General features: G+C 56.3%; 3 protein-coding genes across 3 annotated transcripts in view; 2 read left to right on the forward strand and 1 right to left on the reverse strand.

Annotated features, from left to right (window-relative positions):
- RHEX (regulator of hemoglobinization and erythroid cell expansion) overlaps positions 1-23,796 on the reverse strand; it is a 34,611-nt gene that overhangs the window by 1,622 nt on the left and 9,193 nt on the right. The window contains exons 2-3 of the mRNA XM_075054754.1: positions 1,654-1,756; positions 388-476 (exon numbers count right to left, since the gene is read on the reverse strand). Of these exons, the coding sequence (XP_074910855.1) occupies positions 388-476; positions 1,654-1,756 (192 nt within the window). The remainder of the gene's footprint in view (positions 1-387; positions 477-1,653; positions 1,757-23,796) is intronic.
- CTSE (cathepsin E) lies at positions 9,081-11,732 on the forward strand. The gene is made up of 7 exons (XM_075054753.1): positions 9,081-9,198; positions 10,141-10,259; positions 10,352-10,551; positions 10,813-10,935; positions 11,029-11,170; positions 11,279-11,377; positions 11,568-11,732. Exons 1-7 carry the CDS (start codon positions 9,081-9,083, stop codon positions 11,730-11,732), a joined length of 966 nt encoding a protein of 321 aa, XP_074910854.1.
- On the forward strand, positions 13,778-19,365 carry RAB7B (RAB7B, member RAS oncogene family). The gene is made up of 7 exons (XM_075054768.1): positions 13,778-13,990; positions 15,385-15,675; positions 16,757-16,818; positions 16,970-17,096; positions 17,382-17,597; positions 17,999-18,124; positions 18,628-19,365. The coding sequence occupies exons 2-7, from the start codon at positions 15,502-15,504 to the stop codon at positions 18,706-18,708; spliced, it is 786 nt and encodes a 261-aa protein (XP_074910869.1). The 5' UTR covers positions 13,778-13,990; positions 15,385-15,501; the 3' UTR covers positions 18,709-19,365.

Genomic DNA, 23,796 nt, shown 5'->3' on the forward strand with positions numbered 1-23,796 from the left:
TATCTGATACTGCCCACACCACCTATAGCTGCTCACAGGGGTAGCCTCCCTTAGCCGCAGCCTGGCCCCCCAGCACAGCGCAGCGATGTTGGTGCTCAGTCCCTGCCCTGATCCATTCCCGTCCCACGCCGGTGCCCAATCCACCCGGGGGTCCGGCGGGTCCCTAGGGGGGGCCCAGCTCCTGCACTCGCTCCAGGTGGGCTCCGCAGCGGTGCCAGTCACTCCCCGGAGTGGGAGCAAGAACCGGACCCAGAACAAGGACTTGGTTATGCTTTACAAACTGGGGGATGTTGAAGTTTTGGGCAAATGATTTTCCCCTTCTGAACTGGACGATTGCGAGTGAGAATGAGGAACACAACAGATAAAGCCAACAAGATAGTAAATTACCTATTTTCCTGCTGAGCATGATGTAAAGTGTCAGCAAGAGGAGAGCGTATAGGATCAAGGTGACAGCTGAGATGACAGCAAGCACCCACCTGAACAAAAGAAAAGTATTTTGTCTAAGTGAAAGAAATAACCAAATTATTTTAAATCTGTTTAGCTGCCATTGCTTCAAAGCATATTTTAGACAAAGGTTTGCTGGTTGTCCTGGTTTCAGCTGGGATAGAGTTAATTTTCTTTCCCGTGGCTGGTATAGTCTTGGATTCAGTATGAGAAGAATGTTGATAACACCCTGATGTTTTCAGTTGTTGCTAAGTAGTGTTTATACCAAGTCAAGGACTTTTCAGCTTCTCATGCCCAGCCAGCAAGAAGGCTGGAGGGGCACAAGAAGTTGGGAGGGGACACAGCCAGGGCAGCTGACCCCAACTGGCCACAGGGGTATTCCATACCATGTGGTGTCATGTCCAGTGTATAAACTGGGGGGAATTGGCCTGGGGGCGGATTGCTGCTCGGGAACTAACTGGGCATCGGTCAGCGAGTAGTGAGCTATTGCATTGTGCATCACTTGTTTTGTATATTCCAATTCTTTTATTATTATTATTATTATCATTATTATTTTCTTCCTTTCTGTCCTGTTAAACTGTATTTATCTCAACCCACAAGTTTTATTTTTTCCCATTCTCTCCCCCATCCCACTGGTTGGGGGGAGTAAGCGAGCAGCTTCATGGTGCTTAGTTGCTGGCTGGGCTTAAACCACAACACGGGTACAGTTTTTAGTTTTGCTTTTTGTCTTTACGGTGATGTGCCCAAAAATCTGGGGCTTCGTTTTCACAAATGACTAGTGCTCCTGGCACTTCATTTTTGGGTGCCCGTCTTAAGTAGGGTTTTCAAAAGCCTCATTGCCAGCGGGGTGGGGGAGGTTGCGCGGTGCTTGCTGAAAGAGAGGAGTTACAAATATGGCTCCCACCAAAATCACGAGCCCTTTCTGAGACTCTGCCAAACTCGGCCACCCAGCGAGAACACGTAATTGCCCCCCAGCACCGCAAAAAGCCGGCACGGTGTCACCAGCGACGGGGGCTGCAGCATCCCCGCGCTCCGCCGCTGCTCCCGGACCCGCGGCGCAGCATCCCTGCAGCCAGAGCCCGGCCAAGCGAGGACTGAGAAACTTAGCAGAAAGGTGCCACGTAGCAGCGGTTATCCTTCCATCTTAGAGCGTTTCCCTCCCTGCAGCAGGGCTGCCCGCCGCTCTTTAGCCGGGGGTGTTGTACTCACCACTCGCAAGCGCTCATCCTCCCCGCGAGGCGTCTCGGCGGTCGGCGTGACGCCCAGCGAAGCGCTGGAGGTCTTGGGAGGGGACGGAGAGAGGCAGCTGGCCCTGGTGGCAATCAACCAAAATGGTCCCATTGAGCTTCACGCTGCTCCTCATCAACTGAAGATCAGGCTCGCCACTTGAAAGCAGTGGTCTGACATTGCAGACGTAAAATAAATGTACCCGGCCTTCCCTCCGCGCGAGGCTCTTACTGTATGTGCAAGTCCTTCTCGCATGCACCCCTTACACAGCCAGGCTCTCCCTGCCGTTATCATCGAGCTTAATGGTTTTATACACTGTCGCCTCAGTCATATCTGATACTTGATGGGAGCTTCTGGGCTCCGCCGTGGCGCTGATAGTAACAAGAACTGAAATTTATTCTTCTTGCTTTTATCCTCTCTCACGCTTCTTTTTTTTTTTTTTTAATCCATGAGAAATATTTGATAAGTATAATCTGGAAAAAACTCCCATAGAAGAAAGTAACCAAAAGAAGGCCACGGGTTTCATGGCAGGCTCTTGCATCAGTCAAGATCCAGCCAGAAAGGTCAGAGGCCCTTCAACACCTCTGCGTTTGAAACACCTCAGATTTAATTCTAGATGAGTGCTTAAATCCTCTTGAAGTTAAGGGAACTTAAGGCACATAATCAGAAAACACATATGCCTGAACTGGGCCCCTTTGCTTGGGAATTTTGGCCATAATACTAAAGACATTTATAATAAAGGACGGCAATCGGGGTCATTCATTTTGTGACCTTTCACTTCCAAAAAAGTACGTTAAATTTTCACTCAATGCCTATATACTTACTATTTATAAATGGCTAACATAGTGAGGTATCTTCAGCTAAAGCTTTGATACAATGATTAAAGGAACCATATAATATGATTGATAGACTGACAGATAGATTGATAGTTAGAGCAAAGGCATTACCCATCCTATGGATCAGATTCTATAATTTCCTCTATGACACATTTCTAAGAGTAATTCATTAAAAGCTTTTCCGATAACCTCGCCAATCTCCTGTGAAATTCCACTTACCCCAACAGTTTGGGAACTGCCAAGCTAGAAGTCCATTTCTTGCTGGAATTTTCCCCCCTCCCTTATTGAACTGATCTGTCCCCAAATATCCTTCTCAAATGGCTGTCATTCTTAAATGGCTCATTTCCTACAGTGGGGCAGGAGATGCTGCTGCAGCAGATAATAATCTGAAAAATGAGGTATTCAAAAGGAAATTGCAAAACAAGACCCAAATCCAAATATCAGTAGCAGGCAGCTTCTTTGCTGAGATGGGGTATGGTGAGATTGAAGAGATGATATGCATATGCGTATTGAAATATCTATTTTGAAGATAACAGCTAGCACGATGCTGGCAGCACATGTACTTTTTTGGTGTATCAATCAGGTAACTTGCTGTGAGCCTCCCTCCCACCAGCCCCCAGGATATTAACTCTTTCTCAAGCAAGATGCCCTATTGAAATCAAGGCTTGTAAAGAGCTCCTACTCAGCTGGTTACCAAGTAGTGAATTCAAGACATCTACACTCAGTCAAAAGGTAAGCAAAATCACGGGAATGCCTCAAATTATTTTAATCCCATTTGACTCGGGCCTCGATGCCCCAGGTTAAGGCTCAGGCTGGCAGCGACGCACGCCTGCAGACATCCCCGGTCACCAAACCCAGCTCTCGTCCCGATGTACAACCCCTCTGCTTTCCGAGGCATCGCGTGCAGCAGCCGATGGAGCGCAATATCCAACGGTGTTTTACCTGGGGGACCAGAGGTTTCCGTACCTTCCCTTTCCTCAGGACCTGAGCAGCCAGGGCCTTGGAGGGAGCAGGAATTAAGGACGTTTCAGCAGCATTTTTGGTGGCCGTGCAGCCACAGGGGACCAGCAGTGCAGAGGCGCTCGCCGGCTCGGTGCCGGATGCGGTCTTGCTCTACCTCAATGGCGATGGCAGGAACGAGCCCACAAGAGGTTCCATGACGCTTCCCCTCTGTCAACTGGTTCATTTAAATATATTTGATTTGTGCTTCTCTGCTGTTCTGTGGCCACTTCTGATCCAGGGCTGGGGACGCTGTATCCCCCGGGCGGTTGTCCTTGGAGGTGTCCCCCCAAAACATCTTCCAGCAGTTTTGTGCTAAAATGCAGCTGAGTATCATTGGAGCAAAGCCGGTCCACGAGGGCAGAGAGCTCTGCCAGCAGCAGTGGAGCTGGCTCAGCCCTGAGCAATTCAGCTGCCACCCAAAAAGTGCTCCAGGTGCTTCCAAGTTAAAGTCTTCTATAGTGGTAAAACATTTTAAATCGTAAGGGACACGGTCCCAGAGCCTGGCATGGCTTGGTGTCAGCTGGGGGTGAATGGGCCTCCACCTGTCCATTTTCTGGAAAAATTTTCTGGTCAGTAGTGACTTGCAGCATCACTTAATAACGGCAGGGTGCAAACAGCAGACTGGCAGACTCACTCTCATTGGATCACAGCAGATTTGGGGACCGCCGGGCCACTGCTCTGTAGGAACTGATTTTGCAGCTCTCGCACTGAAGCAGCGTTTCGGTGCTGGAGATGCCCTGCAGCAGCCCAACCTCTCCTGTGCTTCTTCCCAGGCAGGAGATGGGCAGGGAGCGAGAGATTCCCCTTCTTGTGGGGTTCCTGATTCATGGGAACGGTGCCCGCTGGCTTTTAAACATCTCCATCGCCCCCCCACTCCCATAGCAATCCTCTCCTGGGCTGATAACATCCTGGCATCTCAGTGAATCCCCCTGGACTTTCTAAAGGCAAAGAGAAGACCGACTGCCTAAAAAGCACTACGTACCCCCAGCTGCCAGGCGCCGTTGGCGTTCACCCCCAGGAGCTGCATCGTGAGTTGGGGTCCCCTGGCAGTTCCCCAGCATCGCTGCCCGCATTTGCCCCCCCATCCCCTGGGACCGCGGGGACCACGCCATCCATCAGCTCCATCACAGGGCGATTTTAGTCCTGCTTTACCCACAGCTTCTGTGCTATGGGTAAATATTTAACTGAAGCTTGCTTGTTGCTTTTTTTTTTTTTTTTTAAAAGTATTTCCTATTGCAGGGTTTCATTCTTTCAAGTGCTCACTGATGTATAAACAGATTAACAGGTGGAAGAAGTATTTGATAAACAGAGAAAAAAGGCTTTTCAGAAAACCCTATTTGAGTGTGATTTGAATCAGTCAGAGCTAATCGTGGAAGTGGCTAAACTAAAGGAAATATAAAAAAAGAATACTGATAACATATTTTTAGCCTGAAAGCAGGTTTCTTAACATGAGTAAAGCGCTGTATGCTGAACCGGCAAGAGGCATGTCTTCTGCACAAGATGCATAACCTATTTCTACTTGAGGACAAGTATGTAAAGCTGGATGGGGTAAGATACACTTTATGACAGCTACTGCCTTTAAGCAATACAGCACTATATATAGGCCATATATTACTTATAAGACCTGGAATGTTCCAGTAGCTGGCAGTCACCTTTCATTACATTTCTACTGAATGTAAGCACTTTTTCTGCTGTTTTATTAATGAGGCGGGTCCAAAGGCCCCCAGTCTTATAAATAATTCTGCATGTTTGGCTCCGTCACTCTGGGCTTTCTCCGCCACATCAGGAGGGGCCGTAAAGGCAGCGCGGATGCCCCAGGAGCAGGCAGGGACGGGCAGGGATGGGCAGGGACAGGCAGCACCGCAGCAGACCCCTGCTGAGGTGAGGAGCACCAAGTATTGAAAATGGTGCGGCTCTCCCATCTGCAAACACAGTACGGCTGAAAGTATGTATGAAGCAAAGCCTTTTTTTCCCAAAGTTCCGGACAAATACAGCCAAGTCTCGCATTGGCTCCCAAAAGAAAGAGAAAAAAAACATTTTGTTCAACTTGAAAGAAAACTTTCGATTTACCTTTAAGAGTTTGGGGGTTAAAATTACTTTTAAAATAACTAAATAAAAGTAGAAATAGTTTTGCTTAACTTCAAAAATTTCTAAATGAAAGGTTTGGCCTCTTTATTTCTTTCATCTTCATATTTTAACGCTGAACCTACTGCCACGAGTTTGCAGATTATGATGATCCAATTGGGGATCTTTTCCACTAAATAAACTATTTTGCTTGAAGTATTCAGCTTGTCTGTACTACGGCTCACACTCACGTTTATCTCAGAAGCCCAGTGATCCTTCAGGCTGGATTTTCTTACAGGATTTTCAGGTTATAAACCATGTCCGTAACAATCGTCTTGCTGCTTTCGGCTGATCTGGCACTTGCTGCAATTGTTTTTGTTTTAGGATTTTTTCTTTTTTAAATCCCTTCTATGAATATATGATTAGGACAAGAAGGGAGGCTGGTATATTAAACTGCATCTTAAAAGGGAAATAGATAATAACTTTGTGTAAAAGCTACTCAGTAAAGAACACTGCAGCTACCGACCTAGGCATGGGGAAATGCAGGGAATTTGCATTTAGCTTGGAAAAAAAATGGCTGCATCTGCCACCAGCATCGACTCTGCCGTGCCCCGCGTCTCCGCACTCACACTAAGGAAACCTCTGATAAGATTTTTTTAAGCTTAAGCTGCCGGCGAAGCCGAGGAGAGGAGGAGCCCAGCAGCATCTCCCAGGGATGGGGACACAAGACACCCCTAAGAGGAGACAGGATTCGGCTCTTTCTCGGGCCATCCCCCATTAGCCGGGGTTGCATGTTGCTGCGTTGGGCTCACGGCCCCGCTGGTACCTGTGCCTCACAGACGAGGACTTTAATTAGATAAAATATACTAACCGGGATAAATGCAAAATCGATTAGCACAGTGCTAAGGGTAGAAACCCTGTTAGTTACATGAACAGCGCTCACTGGGTAAAACACCTTTCTTTGTGGCACCCGTAACCCATTACTATAGTGCCGTAAACACAGAAAACAACCTCAAGGACGACACGGCATCATCACAAGCCTTCAGCCGCGTGTCTGAGAGACGGTGGCAGCAAGAAAATCCTCGCCTTCCCCCACTCGCCTCCCCTCCGTATCTGAAAGCTTTATTTGTTCATTAGCATTTTTTATTTGCATTCACAGAGGCTTAATGAGACGGCCATCCTGTGTTAAACAAAAATCAGCCACTGGGGAAGAGCCCGTTAGTGGCTGTAAAGCAACGCGTAACCGTCTCCCATGCAAAGCCACTTCTTCCCGACCGTGCTTTGATGGCACTGACTGCTATTTAAAAGGGAAGGTTGCAGATTCCTGAGCAGTTCATCACTGCTAATTAGTCTTTGCCTTTTAAAGTTTGTTCAGCAGTGCTATGAACACATCCCTTCCCTGCACCCTCCCTGCAGCTATCGGGCTGTGGGGCACCCCACGGCCATGGGCAAGTCCCCGGGGGCGGCTGCAGGGGCAAAGGCAGGGGGAAACACATCTGGGGGGGCTTCCACCGGCTCAGGTGGGCCGTGCGATTCCCAGTGCATAAAGGGGCTGGTGCCGGGATGGACACCCCATTCTGCTCCTGCCACGGGAGCTTCGCTGGCCCCAAAAGCGGCCGACACAGCCCAGCGCCCGGCCGGTCCCCATGTGCCCCCCTGCTCGGCCGCCACCAGCCACTCGCCCACAAAAGCAAACTTGACCCGGCTCTGCCTCGCCTGGGGCATGGCCAGTGATTCATTTCTACTGCCAAAGCCCTGTGTTGACATTGAAAGGGTGTTATCGCGGGCGCTGGTACACCGGTGAGGGTGTACCCGTTGGTATAAGAACAAAGCCACGGTGCTGCCCGTACCCGCAGACCCCAGCCGAGACCAGCGCTGCCGCCGAGCCGCCGACATGAAGCACCTCCTCCTCCTCGCCATGCTCTGCCTTTCCTTGGCCAGCAGCTTGAAAAGGTAAGGGGGTCCCCCAGGGTGCACCCCAGCTCCCTGGGCTCTCGGAGGGACTTTGCCCCCAGGGTCCTGCCAGCGCCGAGCGCGGCAGTGACGAACGGGCAGAGTTGACACCCTGCGGCTGCACCCGCGTGCAGGGACCACGCGGTGCTTTGCTGCTTTGCTCCCATCAGTCCGTCGGCTCCGTGGCCGTCTCCATCCCTCTGGGCAGACCCCGCCAGCAGCGGTGGGCTGCGCTGAGGTCTGCAGGACGAGCAGCCAGCCGCAGCCGAGGTCTGTGCAAGCAGACGGGGCAGAAAATGCTGGCAGAAATTCACCTTGGCCCTGGTCCCCTCTCCCAGCCTGAAGGTCCTTTTCCATCAGGTTGAGCTCCTGCCTGCCCCATTGCTGCGAGCAGGACTGCACGGAGGCATGCGTGCTCTCCTGCCAGCTTTGCCCTTGACTTGCTGTCTCCTAAAACAGACCAAAAGTCCCCCGTTTCGCTGTGCCTCGGCTAGAAAGCGTTGCGGTGGGGAATGCAGGGCAGCAGGCTCTGGACCTGCATCCTGGCGGTGCTGGGACCCTCAGGGTGGACGTGGGGGCTGCAGGATATCGGCGGCATCCGTGGCCGTGGGTCAGTGACCAGGACCCTTGCTCCCCCAGGGTGACCCTGAAGCGGCACCCCTCCCTGAAGAAGTCGCTGCGGGACCGTGGGCAGCTCTCCCACTTCTGGAAATCCCACAAGCTGGACATGGTCCAGTACAGCGAGGACTGCACTGCCTTCACGGAGGCCAACGAGCCCCTCATCAACTACCTGGACGTAAGCGTGGTGGCATCGAGGGCTGGGGGGTACCGAGACCCAGCAGCGTGCCGCAGACACCCCAAAAGCACATTAGTTTGCATGAGCGGTCCCCAATGCCCGAATGCTTCCCATAAAGCCCACGCCTGCTAACAGAGCATGCCTGCAGCCAGTGCCCCAGCGTGCCAGGGCTTGCTGCCTGCTCGCTCCTGCCTGGTCCTTTGTTCCCGGGAATGTGATGATGAGAAGGGACAAGGGACCACATTCATGGCAGGCGCTGCCAGCCCTCTCCCTGCCTGCTGCACTCCCCGAGCCCGCAGTGCTCTCGGGCACACGGCGACAAGACAGGTTTTCTCCAAAACTAACACGTTTCGCATGCATCGGAGAAGACCCCACCACAAAGGACCCAGAGCCAGAGGTGGAGGGTGTTCCCCAGGCTCTTCCCATTCCCCACAGCGTGAGGGTCCTGTCCCCAAACCCCTGCCACTGTCTGCATCCCGCTGATGAGGGTCCCCTCGGGGCCCAGCCTTCCCGCTGAATCCAGCGGAAAGAGGATGGTGCCCACACCCGCCGTCCTGCCTTTTGTTCTCGGCTTGCCTTAAATATTTGGCTCCTTTAATTCACCTGGCACGATGTGGCCATGACAGATCAAACGCTGCCCCGGTACCAGCCATCCCCTGCACCGAACCCCATCGGTCCTCTGCAGACACCCTGGCACAGGCTCCCCTTTGCCAGGATTTCTTGCCGTGCCGAAGGCTAACGGCTCCGCTCTCTGCTAGATGGAGTATTTTGGGGAGATCTCCATTGGGACCCCCCCCCAGAACTTCACCGTGATATTCGACACGGGCTCCTCCAACCTCTGGGTGCCATCCGTCTACTGCGTCAGCAAAGCCTGCGGTGAGTAGGGGCTCCCCGACCGGCCGTGTCCCCCCCCAGCTGGCTGCAGTGGGACCCCGGGTGACACCCCCGGGGTGGTCCCAGAGAGGCTGGGGGGGGTTCATCAGCACACACAGCCATGGGACCTTTGGGGGGACCTCCCCACCCAGCTGAGCCCTCCAAGGTACACACGGATAACAGAAATCCAGGGCGGGGGGTGAGCGGGGGGGAGCCTCAGCGCGTTTGTTTGCTCAGGCGCAGGCGGCAATCACAGCACCAGCACCATCAGCCCGCGGGGAGATATCGGACCTGCTCTTTAGGCCATTCTTATGGGAGAGCCTTTAAACAAACAAGCAAAGATGATAGCACATAATATAGCCTGTCAGCAAGGGGCTGGGTGGCAGGAACAAGGCGGGCACAGAGAGCATGGCACGGCTCCGGGCTGGCTGCCCAGGGGCTCGGTGGGTGACAAGCACTGGGCTTGTTCGGGCTGTCGGCGATGAGCCGGGTCCGGCGAGTCCAGCCCTGCTGCCCTGGGATGTGGAGCATCTCCGAGCAGCCCCAGGGCTCCTCGGGTTCTTCTAACAGAGCCCAAGAGGGGTTGGGAAAAATAGCTGGATACAGCAGTGCCCATGGGGCTGCTTCTGTCTGTAAAACAGGAACAGCAGCGCTGATCTTCAGGTCTCATAAAAATATTGCACGAGCTAATCCCGCTCCCCTTAACAAACCTCGCATCTTTCAGGCAGATTGAAACCGGGTAAGTTTTATCCCTCCTCAAAATGCCAGCATGCCCTGTTGTCTCATGAGCAGCCCTTTCCCGCAGCAGCACGCCCACGACACAGGCATTTCGGCAACGCCACGTTGCCCCATCGGTTTGCTCCGAGGCCATGGCCGGGGCTCCTGGCATCCATGGCCACGCAGATAAATAGCATTTCTGCTGACAGCTCCCGTCTCCTTCCCCAGCTAAGCACACCAAGTTTCAGCCGTCCCAGTCCAGCACGTACCAGGCGATAGGGACCCCCTTCTCCATCCAGTACGGGACCGGCAGTCTGACGGGGGTCATCGGATCTGACCAAGTAGTCGTGAGTCACCTTTGGTTTCTCCTGCTCTGGATGACATGCCTGGGACTCGCCTACAGACTCAGCACCACCATCAAGCCTTCTCCTCCCCACAGGTTGAGGGCCTCACCGTGAGCAACCAGCAGTTTGCAGAGAGCGTCAGTGAACCAGGAAAAACCTTCCTGGATGCCGAATTCGATGGGATCCTGGGGCTGGCTTACCCCTCGCTGGCTGTGGATGGGGTCACTCCTGTCTTCGACAACATGATAGAACAAAATCTGGTGGAGCTGCCCATGTTCTCTGTCTACCTGAGCACGTATGGACACGGCTTTGCTCCCGGCTTTTGCTTAGACTCAGGCATTGCTTTTAGAGGGAGCTGCTAAAATAAGGATGTTTTACTGATACAGTAAAAGGTTTTTTTGGTACCGTGCCGAGCATCGCAGAGCTCAGGCCTTACAGGAATAAAGCAAATGACCTTAAGCATTTGTGGGGAGCCAGTGGGTATAAATCCACCCGTTTAAGATGCAATGTGCAAAGTAAAAGAGAGGAAATCCCTCACATCTCCTCCTCCCTCCAGGAATCCTGAATCCTCCCTGGGAGGAGAACTGCTTTTTGGTGGCTTTGACCCCTCTCGCTTCACGGGGACCCTGAACTGGGTGCCGGTCACCCAGCAAGGGTACTGGCAGATCCAGTTGGACAAGTGAGTGGTGCTGGGCAGGGAGGGAAGGGTTGGGCTGGAGCAGGGGAGCAGGACAAGTCCCTCCTGGTCCTTTTCTCTTTCCTCCTCCTCCAGTATCCAGCTGGATGGGACGGTGGCTTTCTGCGTGAACGGCTGCCAGGCCATCGTGGACACCGGGACGTCGCTCATCACAGGTCCCACCAAGGATATAAAAGAATTGCAAAACTATATTGGTGCCACACCTGTGGATGGAGAGGTGAGAGCAAGGGTGGGGAGAGGAGGGGGGCAAAGCCCTGGGACCCCCATCCCGCCAGGAGGGACCTGCCGTGGAGCAGCACCGCTGAGCCCCCCGGCTGTTTCGCAGTACGCCGTGGAGTGCAGCAACCTCAACGTGATGCCCGACGTGACCTTCACCATCAACGGGCTCCCCTACACGCTCAGTGCCCAGGCTTATACCCTCATGGTACGGCTGCAATTCCCAATGGCTCCGGGCACAAAGGTGGCCCAGAGCCACGCCGGGAGCTGAGCCACGAGTCCCAGCGGGTTCGAGCCCCGCTGCTTCGTGCACGGGACCTGCAGTCACCATTCCTGCATGTTTCCATGCGCACGAGGCTCTCGGGTTTGTCCCCAGCTTTGCACTTCTCCTTCCCCAGGAGTACAGCGACAACATGGCCTTCTGCACCAGTGGCTTCCAGGGGATGGACATTGCCCCTCCTGCCGGACCCCTCTGGATTTTGGGCGACGTTTTCATCCGTCAGTTTTACTCCGTCTTTGACCGTGGAAATAACAGGGTGGGCTTGGCCCCTGCCACCCCTTAAGGCTGTGGCATCCCATGGGGCAGGAGGGGAACGGAGCCGCTGGGCTGCTGCCCTCGGGCAGGGCAGGGGATTTCACCGCTGCATCGGTGTCCCTGGAGGTGAGGAAGACACCTGGGGACTGCGGCTGAAGAGCCCAGCAGAAGTGCAGTCCGCACCAGGAAGCCATTTAATAACGAATATGAAAATGTCTTGAGCAGCTCTGTGATCTGCTTTGCAGATTCTCTTTTTTCATACACGGGTCAATAAAAGCTTTAATAAAACAAAACCTGCCACGCTCATGTTGTCATTAGCACAGCAGCAACCCTGCAGATCTCGACTGGGTTGCACTGGAGTGTTAAATCCTCCTTGCCCAGACCCTGCCCTCCTCCTCCCTGGCGAGCTAAAAGCCTCGGTGCACCCACGGCACTGCCAGGGCTGCGTGCCCGGTGTTACCGGAATTTCCCTGCTCTGGAGGGAGCCTTGGTGGTGCAGGAGGTGCTGGATCTGACAAGTTGGCCTCTGTGGTCCTTAGCTGGGATTTCCAGCTGGGCAGAAGAGAACACTTTGTTCAGGTAGGGCAGAAAGTCCCCAGAGGTGGCTGTGGGCATCCCTGAGCTCCCCGCCGAGCCTGAAAGGTAACGAGGAGACTGGAGAGACCCTGGGGCTCTTTCTGTGCCACAAAACTCCCGGAACAACGGGTGATTTCCAGTGAATTTTACTTTGATCCGCTGGGGCGCTTGCAAAGACAACGTGGTTGGGTGCACAAAGTGAGAGAGGGCAGCGCTGGCTGGGAGGGTGGCAGGGGCTGGGGGGGCTGTGAGGGGCAGCGGGGGGCTGGGGGGGGCTGCTGGCCACGGGGGTCCCCAGGAGTCACCGCGGCGCATGTGACTTGCTGACGGTGCAAGAGATGCGGGAGAAAGCATGAGCAATCGTGGCTCATGCATGATGCATCCCGAAACACGCATGGAAGGCAGCGAGAAAGGGAAGCACAGAGAAGGGTTATTTTTATCCGTGCCTTTGCTCAGCTTTCCTGAAGTGAGGCCCTGCAGAGGGCTGGCATCGAGGTGGAGGTGCCAGGGTCCCCGTGGCCAGGGCCAGGCTTCGTGCCTGCTGCATCTTTCCCAGACCGGAGGGTTGGGTCTGCGAGTGCTGGAAAATTCAGATCTGATTGTAAACTTTGCGGCTCAGCCTTGTCGTTTGCAATAAAAGAAGATATCTGCCTTATTCAGAAACATTGATTGTGCCACTGACCAGCATATGGTTTCTGTAACCGGTTCCTGTATTGACTTCACCTCAGCTGTGCTTTCCCCAGGCACGACACAGATAAGATGCCAGGGCAGCTGGACAAAGGTCTCCTCTCCCTTTTCCAGCTTAACTCTCAGCACGCCAAGGTGCTGCTGGGCACCAGCCCATCACCGCAGCTGTAGGCAGCGGGGGAGCATCCAGCTTCCCCAGCATGACGAGGGACCACTGGCCGGCAGCGAGAGGTGGCCCAGCCTGGACTCGATCAGGACTGCTCCGGTGCCACGTGCTCTTGGGATCCCAGAGCATGCTACGTCTTCCTGGCAGGTTTTGGGGGGTCCTCTCCGGCCCTCCTCCCCACCCATGGCAGATGCTAAGGGAATGTTGCTCCAGCAAATACAGAGCATCCCAACAGGGAGCAACCCACCTCCCGCTGTCCCCTGGGGAGCAGAGGTGGCCGAACAGCCGTAGGGAACAGTTTAGTCACTTGGATGCCTTTTAGCTTTCTTCCCCTTCCCTCGCCGTCACTGCCCTGCAAGCCTTGCTGCTGGGAACAGCCCGTCCTCTCCTTGTCCACACGAGCCTTTCCTCTGGACGTGGCAGTCCCAGTCTGTGTTTCGTCGTGTCCTAGCTGCAAGATCTTCCTCATAGTCACAGGGCACAAAACCCCACGTTTTTTTCCTCAGAATTGCTGACTTGGTGAAGCAATCAGGACAGGGTTGTAGCTGTGGTTGCAGGAGCTGCCGAGCAACGATTTGGCCATCACCTCCCCTAAACCACTGCTCCCACTGCTCCCACCGCCTTCATGTGGGGCAAAGCTCACACCAGGAGCTGTAAGGAGAGCAGGAGCTTTGGGAAAATACCTTTTCTTGTGAAATCAAACAAAAGCTGGAGCCGGCACTGAGCCCGGGGCTGGGCACCCTAATGGGTATGGCCCCTCCTGCCCAGAAGCAGAAGTGGCTGCGAGCATCGGCTGTAGCAACGTGACCGCAAACCCCATCTCCACCAGCGTGGAGCGGCACCGATCATCTGACCGGGTGAGCAACCTCCATCCCACCGGGCTTGGAGGGACACGCGGAGAGGAATGAGGGCAGAAGTAGTCCGGGGGGGGGGAGGTTGGACAACAGAGTCTTGCTGCAAGGGCAAAGGTGAAGCGGCATGATGAAAATAGGCTGAAAACAGGGAGTAGGGGAAACATCAGCCTTTTACCCACCAGCGGTGAGAATTGGCTCAGGTGCTTCTCCTGCCTCATCCCAGCTCCTCCCTGAGCTTGCCCTGTGGGGGGAAAAAAACAGATTTTTCTGGCCAGACAGGTCCCAAAATTACACCTGGGAAGGAGGAGGAGGAGGGCTGTCCTGCTGAGTGCAGTGATCTTCCCTGAGATCCCGTAAGGGATGACTACAGCAAAAATAAAAAAGTCTACAAAAATGAGGCAGCCAGTGGGAAAGCAAAAGCCGGTGGTCTCAGAGGGACCCCATGCCTGGGGACGCGGGGGGGACACCCAGGTTCCCCCTGTGTCCCCAGGCGCAGGGTCCCTCCGAGGCCACCAGTGGTTGTTGTTCAGGCTGAGGGAGCCAGGAGGGTTCACAGATGGAGGGGACACCCCTCTCCCAGTGCAAACCCCAAACCCTACTGAATTCTTGGGAAAGGCTCAGGAGCTGCCCTTGCACACCGGGGAGCACAGCTCTGCCTTTGCAGCCACAATCAAGTGGGTTTTCCCACGTCAAAGAGCTGTGGCCACCAGCTTGATGCTCAGAGAGATATCCAGAGGCTTCCTCGGTTGCTCCATGGTGGCAGCTGAGATCCCCAAAATCCCACTTGAAGTTTGAACACATCAACCTCCAGGAGCTGCCACCCGCTCTGGTTACTGGGGCTCCCATCCTGACATGGTCCCCTCCTTTTGGGGTGCTCGCGGGATGCTGGCATTGACCGTGGGTTTGGGGTGGGAGCCCCTAAGACTGGGGGTTGCAGGGACGTGGCCCAGTGTACCGAGGGGCTGCAAACACTTCGGCTTTCCACCCTGCCCCTCTCCTGCCTGCAAAAGGAGATGAAGTCGCACAGAGCCCACAGCCCCCTCAAAGGGACCCCTGCCCATCTGCTCCCCGCTCTCTGCTGGACCAAGCCCCCAGCCCAACCTCCCCTGCCACCGTCCCCCACTGTTCCCAGCTCCTGAAGCCACTTATCCCATCCCACGCTATCATCTGAGCTGCCTGAGCAAAGTCCAGGGTGGCTCCCACGGGCTCCAGGGATGCTGCTGATAGCCCTGCCAGACTTTTGTTCTCAGCCCTAAGTAATTACCGGCAGAAACGCAGATAAGGGGTCCTGGGGAGGTGGGTAAAAGGTACTGGGGGATCCTGAGCAAGAGAAGAGGCCAAAAGTCAATCCCAAAGTCCGGGGGATGAGGGGAGCCTTGTTCTCTTTCCTCTATCAGAGTCTGAGCCGGGGAGAGCCTGGCAGAGCCCCAGAGCCGAGGGAAACGCCGTGACATCCCAGCACCCGCCCGTGGCTCCTCCGCCGGCTCCGGCAGGATCTCGGCCCCTTTCTGCTGATGTCACGGTGCGGGGCCCCACAGCCGCCTTCCCCGGGCGGTGAGCAGGCGGGAATCAGCGTCGGAGCCGGCCGCCCTTTCCTGGATCCTCCTCTTTCGTCTCTTCCCTCCCCAGGACGCAGGCTGGAAAGGAGCCGAGAGCCTTGGCCGCCCGGCAGACGGATGCCCCGGCAGGTGAGTGCACTGCCCTCCAGCCCCCGGGGCTGCGGCCGAGACCGCGGCTGAGCAGGGGACCCCCAGAGCAACAGCCGGTGGGAAAAAACATTGGGAAACTCCATTTTGAGTTTAAAACCCCCTGGCCTCCGAGAAAGCTGTCCAGCGCTGGCAAAAAGACTGGAAAGTTTGTGTATGCTGAGACATGAAGCTCTGCCTGTGCCAAGGATGCTGCCCACGGCCGGGCTGGGGTGGCAGAGGGGGTGCGGGAGAGCCTGGACCCCACGGCCGAGAGCCGCCCTGGCAGGGGCGATGTGCCAAGGGGGAACGGCGCAGGACTGGCCAACGCATCGGGGAAAAATGCAGAGATGAGGCTGTCAGTAAGTATTTCCATCTGCACCTTGGCCAGTGCTGTGCCTGATGCTGCCACATGGACGGGGCTGCTGAGACCACCGGAGGATGCTCTTCCCTGCCTGGGGAGGGGGTTTGCTGGAGGTGCGTGGGGCTCCTGCCTCCGGATGGCCGGGCACAGAGCACGTGGGGACACCAGGACATGTTGGGGATGCAGCCTGCGGGGAGTCTTTTGGGGTGCTCCCGAGCTGGGTGGCATCCCTGGGCTGTGCTTGGGGTACCCAGGAAAGTCCAGCTGACCATGGTCTTCTTTAATAACTGTAATTTTCCCCAGGACCCCCGGTGTGTGCCAGGTTTAGGGGGAAGGATTGCACTTTAGAGGGAGAGGGAGAGGCAGGGAAGTTAGTTGCTCACAGCAGCTTTTAATGGCGATGATTTGGTGCGGTGGCGTGTCTGGACGTGCACCGGCACCTCGGGAGCCAGTCCCAGGTGGTGACGTGTGCTGGGCTCAGCACGGGGGTTTCTGCCCCCACCACCGCCGGGATGTGAGTGCATCTGGGTGCTGGCATGGCACGGACACGGTGCTGGCACGGTGAGGACACGGTGGCATCCAGGGCCCCAGGACGACTGGGGTGGGAGCGGGGAGAGGCCGTGGGGAGCAGCGGCTGCTCCCACACCTCCACCAGTGTCGCAGGGCTCGCCGGGAGCCGGTCCCATCTCCGCAGCCGGGTGACCCCCTCTTGTCCCGCAGGGCTTGTCCATGGATGCCAGCAAGAAGGTGGATCTGAAGATAATTATCATAGGAGCTCTGGGGTAAGGAGCGGTGCTGGTGGTGGGAGGGAAGCCCCACGTGTGCACTGGTCCGGGAGCCTGTGGGTACGCAGCCCCTGTCCTTGCTGCGACAGACCCCCTGAGCCCGGCTTTGCAGTGCAAATCCTCACCCACGTCCCTTCCCTCCCGCCAGCGTGGGCAAAACCTCCCTCCTGCACCAGTACGTGCACAAGACTTTTTACGAAGATTACCGCACCACGCTGGGCGCCAGCATCCTGACCAAAGTCCTGGCGGTGGACAACACCCCCCTGAAACTGCAGGTGAGAGGGGCTGGGACTGCCCGGGGTGCCCACCCCGATCCCGTGGGCATGCGTGTGCCACCATGTCCTGCTGTCCCCAAATGCCTACAGGTGTCATGAGGTGTGGGGCTGGATTTGCAGGGCCTGATTTTCAGCAGCCCCAAGCATCCATGAGCCATACTGAAATCCCACAGGAGTTTTGGGGGCTCGGCACTCCCTGAAGCTGGTCCCCTGAGCTTAACAGAGCACAGGGCTGCAAACGCTCGTGCATGCCGTGTGTCTGTACCCATGCCATTCTCTCCCTAGATCTGGGACACAGGGGGACAGGAGCGATTCCGGTCCATGGTGTCGACCTTTTACAAAGGCTCGGACGGCTGCGTGCTGGCCTTCGACGTGACAGACAGGGAGTCATTTGAGTCCCTAGACAACTGGAGAGATGACTTTCTGGAGAAGGTCATTCCGAGGGAGCAAGATTTCCCCATGGTCGTGTTGGGGAACAAAATAGACATCTGCGATCGGCAGGTAAGGGTGGAGGAGAGACAGCGGGGTGCGTGGATCGGGACGCCTTAGTGCCCCAATGGCTCACGAGCGCTGATCCTTTGCCTGCAGAACCAGGCTTCTTCTGATGCTCACATGAAAACCAGGGCTTCTGGGCGAGGAGCTGCTGGGCACCCAGTGCTGCCGCCTCCCCCATGCCTCTCGGAGGGCATAAGCAGCATCCCCCCACTGCCCTTCACGGCAGAGATTGTCCTCGCTGAAGCCAGCAGGAATTAAGCATCTCAGATAGCTGCCTGCGCTGCCAGCACCCTGCCCTCTCTCCGCAGTGCCTGGGTGGGCGAGGAGGGTCCCCTCTGCCAACTCGCCAGCAGCTCCAGGCAGCCCCGCGCCCGGCTGGGTTGTGGCTCCATCCTCCTTTCCCGCAGGTACCCAAGGAGATTGCCTCAGCCTGGTGCAAGGAGAAAGACATCCCTTATTTTGAAGTCAGTGCCAAGAACAACATCAACGTCGCAGAGGCTTTCGAGACCCTCGCAAAGCAGGCCTTAATGACGGTGAGCATCGCTCCTGCACCAAGCCTGTGCTGGCAGCAGGGATTTCGGGTGGGAGCCGGACTCAGCCACCCCCCTGAGTTGATCTGACAGACCCTCCCAGCTCACCCTCTGATACAGAATATCTTCTATTTCTAACGTGTAGGAGAGCCCCAGGAAAGAGAACTGCATCAGTGTTTGATTTCTTAAAATAGATCTTAATCCAGTTAGAAAAGAATAAGAATCGCTATTTCTCTTTGCCCGTGGTGATGGGACCGGGCGTGCGGCACCGCACAGCGCACCAGCGCTGTCCTCTAGTGGCCACCCCACGGGGACCTTCGTGTCCCCACACTAAGCAAGCGGGATGGCCCTGCTCCCTGGCTGAGCCAGGTGGCTTTTCCCTGGATTTTGTCTTTAATCACGAATCGGGACTGAACCTGCGCTCCCCAGCCCTTCAGTCCACTCAGGCTGGCGCTGAGCTGGCATCGCTCACCCTTTCTCTTCTCTGTTTTTTTTTTTTTTTCCAGCATAAAGGGATTTTTGAGAGCTATTTAACCGACTCCATCAAACTCACTCCCAACGACAAGCCCAAGAAGAGCTGCTGCTGACCCCGGGCACGCTGCCACGCTCCAGGCTGTCCTGCGCAAACACGGCCCAGGTGTGCTGGACCCCACGATGCCCAAGGCTGGAGCCCTGCCCGGGGGGGTCCGTGCCCCCCGGCCGCCCCAGCCCGGCCGCAGAGGCTGGCCAAGCCAGGGCACAGGACGGCCGCTGCTCAACACGCCGGGTCCAGCTGGCTGCGCATCCTGGGACTTGCCACATCCCGCATCTCCGGAGCAGCTCTCCCAAACCAGCAGCCTCCCAAATGGCCGCTGCGTCACAGTGGCCTCGTCCCCCTCGATCCGCTGCCGTCTGGCACCCGAGCGGGCGATCCCCCTGCGGTGACGGTGCCAAGGAGCTGGGCGATGCTCCTGATGCCTTTCCAGAGACCACGACCTTGGCCCCATGGGTGACCCTTCCCCACGCGTGGACTGGTGGTCCCACGGCACTCACAGTGCTCACGGTGTGTAGGGGCTGTCCTAGGGGGAGAAGTGGAGCTGGTGGCCACGGCACAGGCGTGAGAGCAGCCGGGTCCCCTCCCGGGCTCAGCCGCTGTGGACGTAACCATTCCGTGCCTCAGTTTCCCCTGCTCTCATGCACACCCCCTGTCAAACACCTTCCACCTCCCGCCTCACTGGTGAGGATGCTCTGTAAAGCACTTTGTCAGGGATTCTTTTTTTTAAAAAAAAGGAAATTAAATATTTCATTTTTATTTATATACATGTGTCGCAAAATGCTCCTGTGGTCCGCCAGTAGGAGGACGGGGTGGGGGCTCCGGACTCTTGCGCTGTCCCGTGGGCCATGCTCCAGCCTTTCCTCCGGCGAGGCCAGGAGCTCTAAGTCTGTGCCAGCTTCTTGGGGCAAGGGGATGAATTTTGAGGCTGGTTTTTTTTTCCAGTGCAAGGGTGTGCGGTGGTGGCGTGGGAGCCTGGCCGGGGCGGCTGTCAGCAGAGGGAGCCTGCTGGGAGCCGAGCCGAGCACCGGCTTCCCTTCTTGCGTCCATCCTGCTCCTGCTTGGGCACCTTCGAGAAGCCGTGTCAAGGCACAGGCTGGGGCCGGCGAGGTGGCCATGGCCACCCCGTGCCACCTTCCCCGTGGCCTTGGGAGCCACATCCCTGGGTCCACGGCACCCCCGCTCGCTGCAGAGCCGTAGGGTTGGATGGACCCAGGGAGACCCCCGGGTGGGCACCCTGCCCCGTGGGTCTCCGTGGGTCCTCCTGCCTCTCTCCACCCTCCTCCAGACCCATCCACGACGACTGCAGTGGTCCCGCAGAGCTTCCCAGGGGCCGTGGGGGCTCTGCCCTGGCATCGCCCAGCCCTTTCCACAAGCAGCAGCCCCATCGTGGCTGTTCCCCACCCAGGACCATCGAGCTGTGCTGGGGACAGCACCCGTCCGTGGCAGTGGCAGGGCACGGGGCTGGTGAGTGTGTGCAGGCAGGGCAAAACCTGAGGGGGGGCTCGGCACGGGAGGCCACAACGCCGCAATTAGACAGCCAGTCTCCAGAGAGGCACGTAGAGGTGTTCCCACCCTCCTCCTTGTGCAACACTCAGCCTGTTTATTTGGGCACCAGGCCGGGGAAAGGATTTGTCCCTTAATATTGGGAGGAGAGGGGCATTAACTATTTCCTCCCCGAGCTCCGCACGCTCTTTCCCCCTGCATCCCCCGAGGCACCTCCCCAGTGCTGGCTGGTGCAGCCCCAGTCCCCAGCCGGGCTCTGCAGCCTGCCCGGAGCCCCCATCCCGGCACAGCTCTGGGCTGAGCATCAACCAGTGCGCTCGGCCGGGTCTGTTTGGATGGCAGGCTGTGTCAATAGCGATGTTGTTCCTAATTACACCCTTTCTCCGGCAGCTCTCAGTGCTGGAGGCAGATGCAAACTTGATCTGTTTTACTCCAGCAAGCAGTTATTTGGACACCCAGCGCTGAGCAGGTCGAACAAACGCACTCAGCGGAGCGGGTGCTCCCTCGGCCGGGGCTGAGTAGCCACTGGCGTGTGCCCAGGGCTACCGTGGGTGCTGAAGCCTGTGAGCGGCAGGAGCCGGAGCCAGGCAGGAGCTGCAGGTTTGGCTTGGGGGTCCACCTGCAGACCAGGCTGCTCCAGCAAGGCACGGGCAGGAGCGTGTCGCAGCACCCAGTCGAGCTGGGGTCAGAGCTTCGACTGCAGGCACAGCTTGCTCCAGAGCCCTTGTTCAGGGTCTGAGGTGCTGGACTTGAGCTCAAGGAGATGGAGAATAGCAGGGCCCGAGCACTTTGTGTGGCCATGGAGCATCATTCCAGACACAGGAATTAAGACTGCATAAGAGATTGCAGCCTCGGGAGCTGGCAGGATCTCTAATGGCATCACCACCCCATAGAGACCCCGCTTAACCTACCTTGCAGATGTGCAGCACCACGCTGGAGCCGACCGCAGCCATCCGGCTTTTCTTCTCCCTCCACCACCGGTGTGGTCCTGCCAGCCCGGCAGCTCTGGGACAGTCGGGATCGCTCCGGGAATCCTTCCTCCAGGAAGACCGGGAGACTGAATGGGGTGGCACCGTGCCAGGCAGGATGCTGGCAGGAGCGGCCAGAGGTGCTAAGCTGGTAATACTATCCCGTGGCCGAAACTTGATAAAGGACAGGGGGAGGTTTGTAACGCACGGGATTAACAAGGTCAGCTCAAGATTTTCTCAGGGTGAAAATCAAAGGGAAAAATATTTGCCTTGTGTGACTCAGTGAGTTCCTGTGCAGTCAGTGGTACCAGCTCACCCCAGCGGAGGGCCTGGCCCATGGCGATAGTGAAGAAACCAAATCAACCCGAGCTCTTGCCCTCCCGCTGTCCTACCCCACACTGCCGTATTTAATAAGTCAGAGATACTTTGCAGCCCTGATGCTGGGCTCTGCGCTTCACTCAGCTTGGCCAGCTCAGCCAGGCTGTACCTCTGCCCTTACAGGTTTTCATTCACTGATCAAAGCTACACACAAAAATGGGTAAAACCCCAGCCTGAGCATGCCAATCACCCAACGGAAACCATCCCTACCCTGTCGGCACGTACAGAAGAGCTGCCCTTGGTATTTGCAGAATTAGCACTTGACACTCACCCTAAATCCTTGACTCCCCGCTGCAGTTTGCTTCAGCGCTTCTGAGGTTTAATGACTCCTAACAGCTCTTCCACCCTCCGCCATCCCATGTGCTCTAAAAATGCAGCATGCGCTCCATTTTATCTCGTGTAACCAGACTGGTGGAGTTCTGACTGGTTCCAGGTGTGGGAGTCTGGTTAGAGCCTGTGGGTTTGCATTGCAAACTGCCTTTTTGCAGCGCTGACAGATAGCGGCTCCTCTGCAGCTCCTTGCCTGCAGACATGTCCCAGCAGTCTGGGGACAGGCAGCAGTGTCTGTCCGTCCACCCCAGCCTGCGGCACCCGGTGCCGGGTGGAACTAAATTCTCCTACTGAACTTGTGATAATTAAAATAAAGGCACTGCAAAGTAGCTTAAAAAGCTGCAAAGCAGATTTTAAAAAATCAAGTTTTCCTGTTCCAAAGGAGAAGCCCCATTAACCCGGAGCTGGGATTGAGAGTAACGCAGCGGTTTCAGTCACTTCAAGATGTTGGTCTTAAAAGCAAACCCGACAAACCCCAGAGGTTCAAAGTTACAGGTAACCTTTCAAGAACTACAAACACGAAAAATAAAATCATGGCATCACGCAAAGCCTTACCTCTGCCCTCTAGTGCAACCGGGCAGCAGGTATGCAACTGCAGCTGCAGGGTGTCAGCCCAGATTTTTGCAGGCTACGTGTGCCGTACTTGGACGCGCCTGGTCCCTCGCGTGCGGCAGCACCAGCCCCGTGCCGGGCACCGCTCGCTCATTAACGAAGGGTTTGGTGGCGTGGCGTGGCTGGGCACGGAGCAGCGCCGGAGCATCCCGCGGCACACTGGCACCTCTTTACATGAGCACGGCTGATGCTATTAATTATTTGAATGACTATTCTTTGTTTCTTCAATCACTGCCCCATTATTCCACCTCAACCAGCCAGCAGTGAGCCTGTTGCGGGTGACACCAATGGGATTTATGTGACTGTCCCCCCCGTAACCGCCAGGGACGCGCAATTAGCCCCTGCTTGAAGCCATCCCCTTGCCCTCTGCTTCGTTCTCCACCTATTCACGGCAAATATTGATGCTTCTCCTTCAAACCCATCACACGGGAGCTTTTGTTACCGCGTCCCAGCTGCGGCGAGCGTCCACTTGAAGGGTCGTGCGGGGCCGCGGGGCTCTGCCCAGCCCCGGGGGCTGCGAGCGGCAGGGCCGGGGGACGCAGCAAGTCTGCGAGCCAGCACGTAGAGAGGATTAAGGGCTGTGGCCAGTCCCCCAGTCAGCTAAGGTACATGCTGAAGTCAGCAGCGAGCCTGAGCCTCGGGCGTCCTTCCCGCAGCGCATGGGACAGCAGCAAAGTGCAGTCTGCTGGGACGGGCAGGTTTGCCCCAGCCAGCCTGGCACGGGGCTGTAACACGGTCCTGTGGGGCACTAGCTAGGGCAGTGTTCTGCTTGGAGGGCTTTTCCACCCTTTTTTGCAGCCAATACGCATTTTGCAAAGCCCTCCAGAAATGCCGAGTGCTGTGGAGAGGGTCCTGTGCGTGGGCCAGACCCACGGGCAAGGCACGGACAGGAGTAACGGCAGCAAAAGCAACTTGGAGAAATCCAAGCAAAAGCAGTGGGCAGCTCGGCAGTGACCGAGGCAGGATCGAGCGCGCAGCGGTGCTCGCCACGGGGTGGATGTGGCCTTTCGCGCAGGGGTGGACATTGTCTTCGCTAAGGACTTTCGGTGCTATCTGCACCTGGAGAGTGGGAGCAGCTTCAGCCTCCTGCTGATGTGTACCTGCTGCCTGATGAGGAGCTCACTGCCCCCAAATTCCCGTCCTTTTGGCTTGAGATGGGCCAGACTCTGTCCTGCATGAACGAGCAGCTCCTCAGAGTGTGGACAGATGCGAACCATGGTGACTTGCAACCTTTCCATCGCGCTGACCAAAGGGAAAGTGCAGACATACTTCTTCTTCTTGAGCACCGTTGGGTCTTGCAAAGCACAGCCTGCATGAGACCACCAGCATCCCTGGCGACATGGCCAGAC

This window comes from Buteo buteo, chromosome 23, assembly GCF_964188355.1.
Source record: "Buteo buteo chromosome 23, bButBut1.hap1.1, whole genome shotgun sequence".
NCBI classification, from domain to species: Eukaryota; Metazoa; Chordata; class Aves; order Accipitriformes; family Accipitridae; genus Buteo; species Buteo buteo.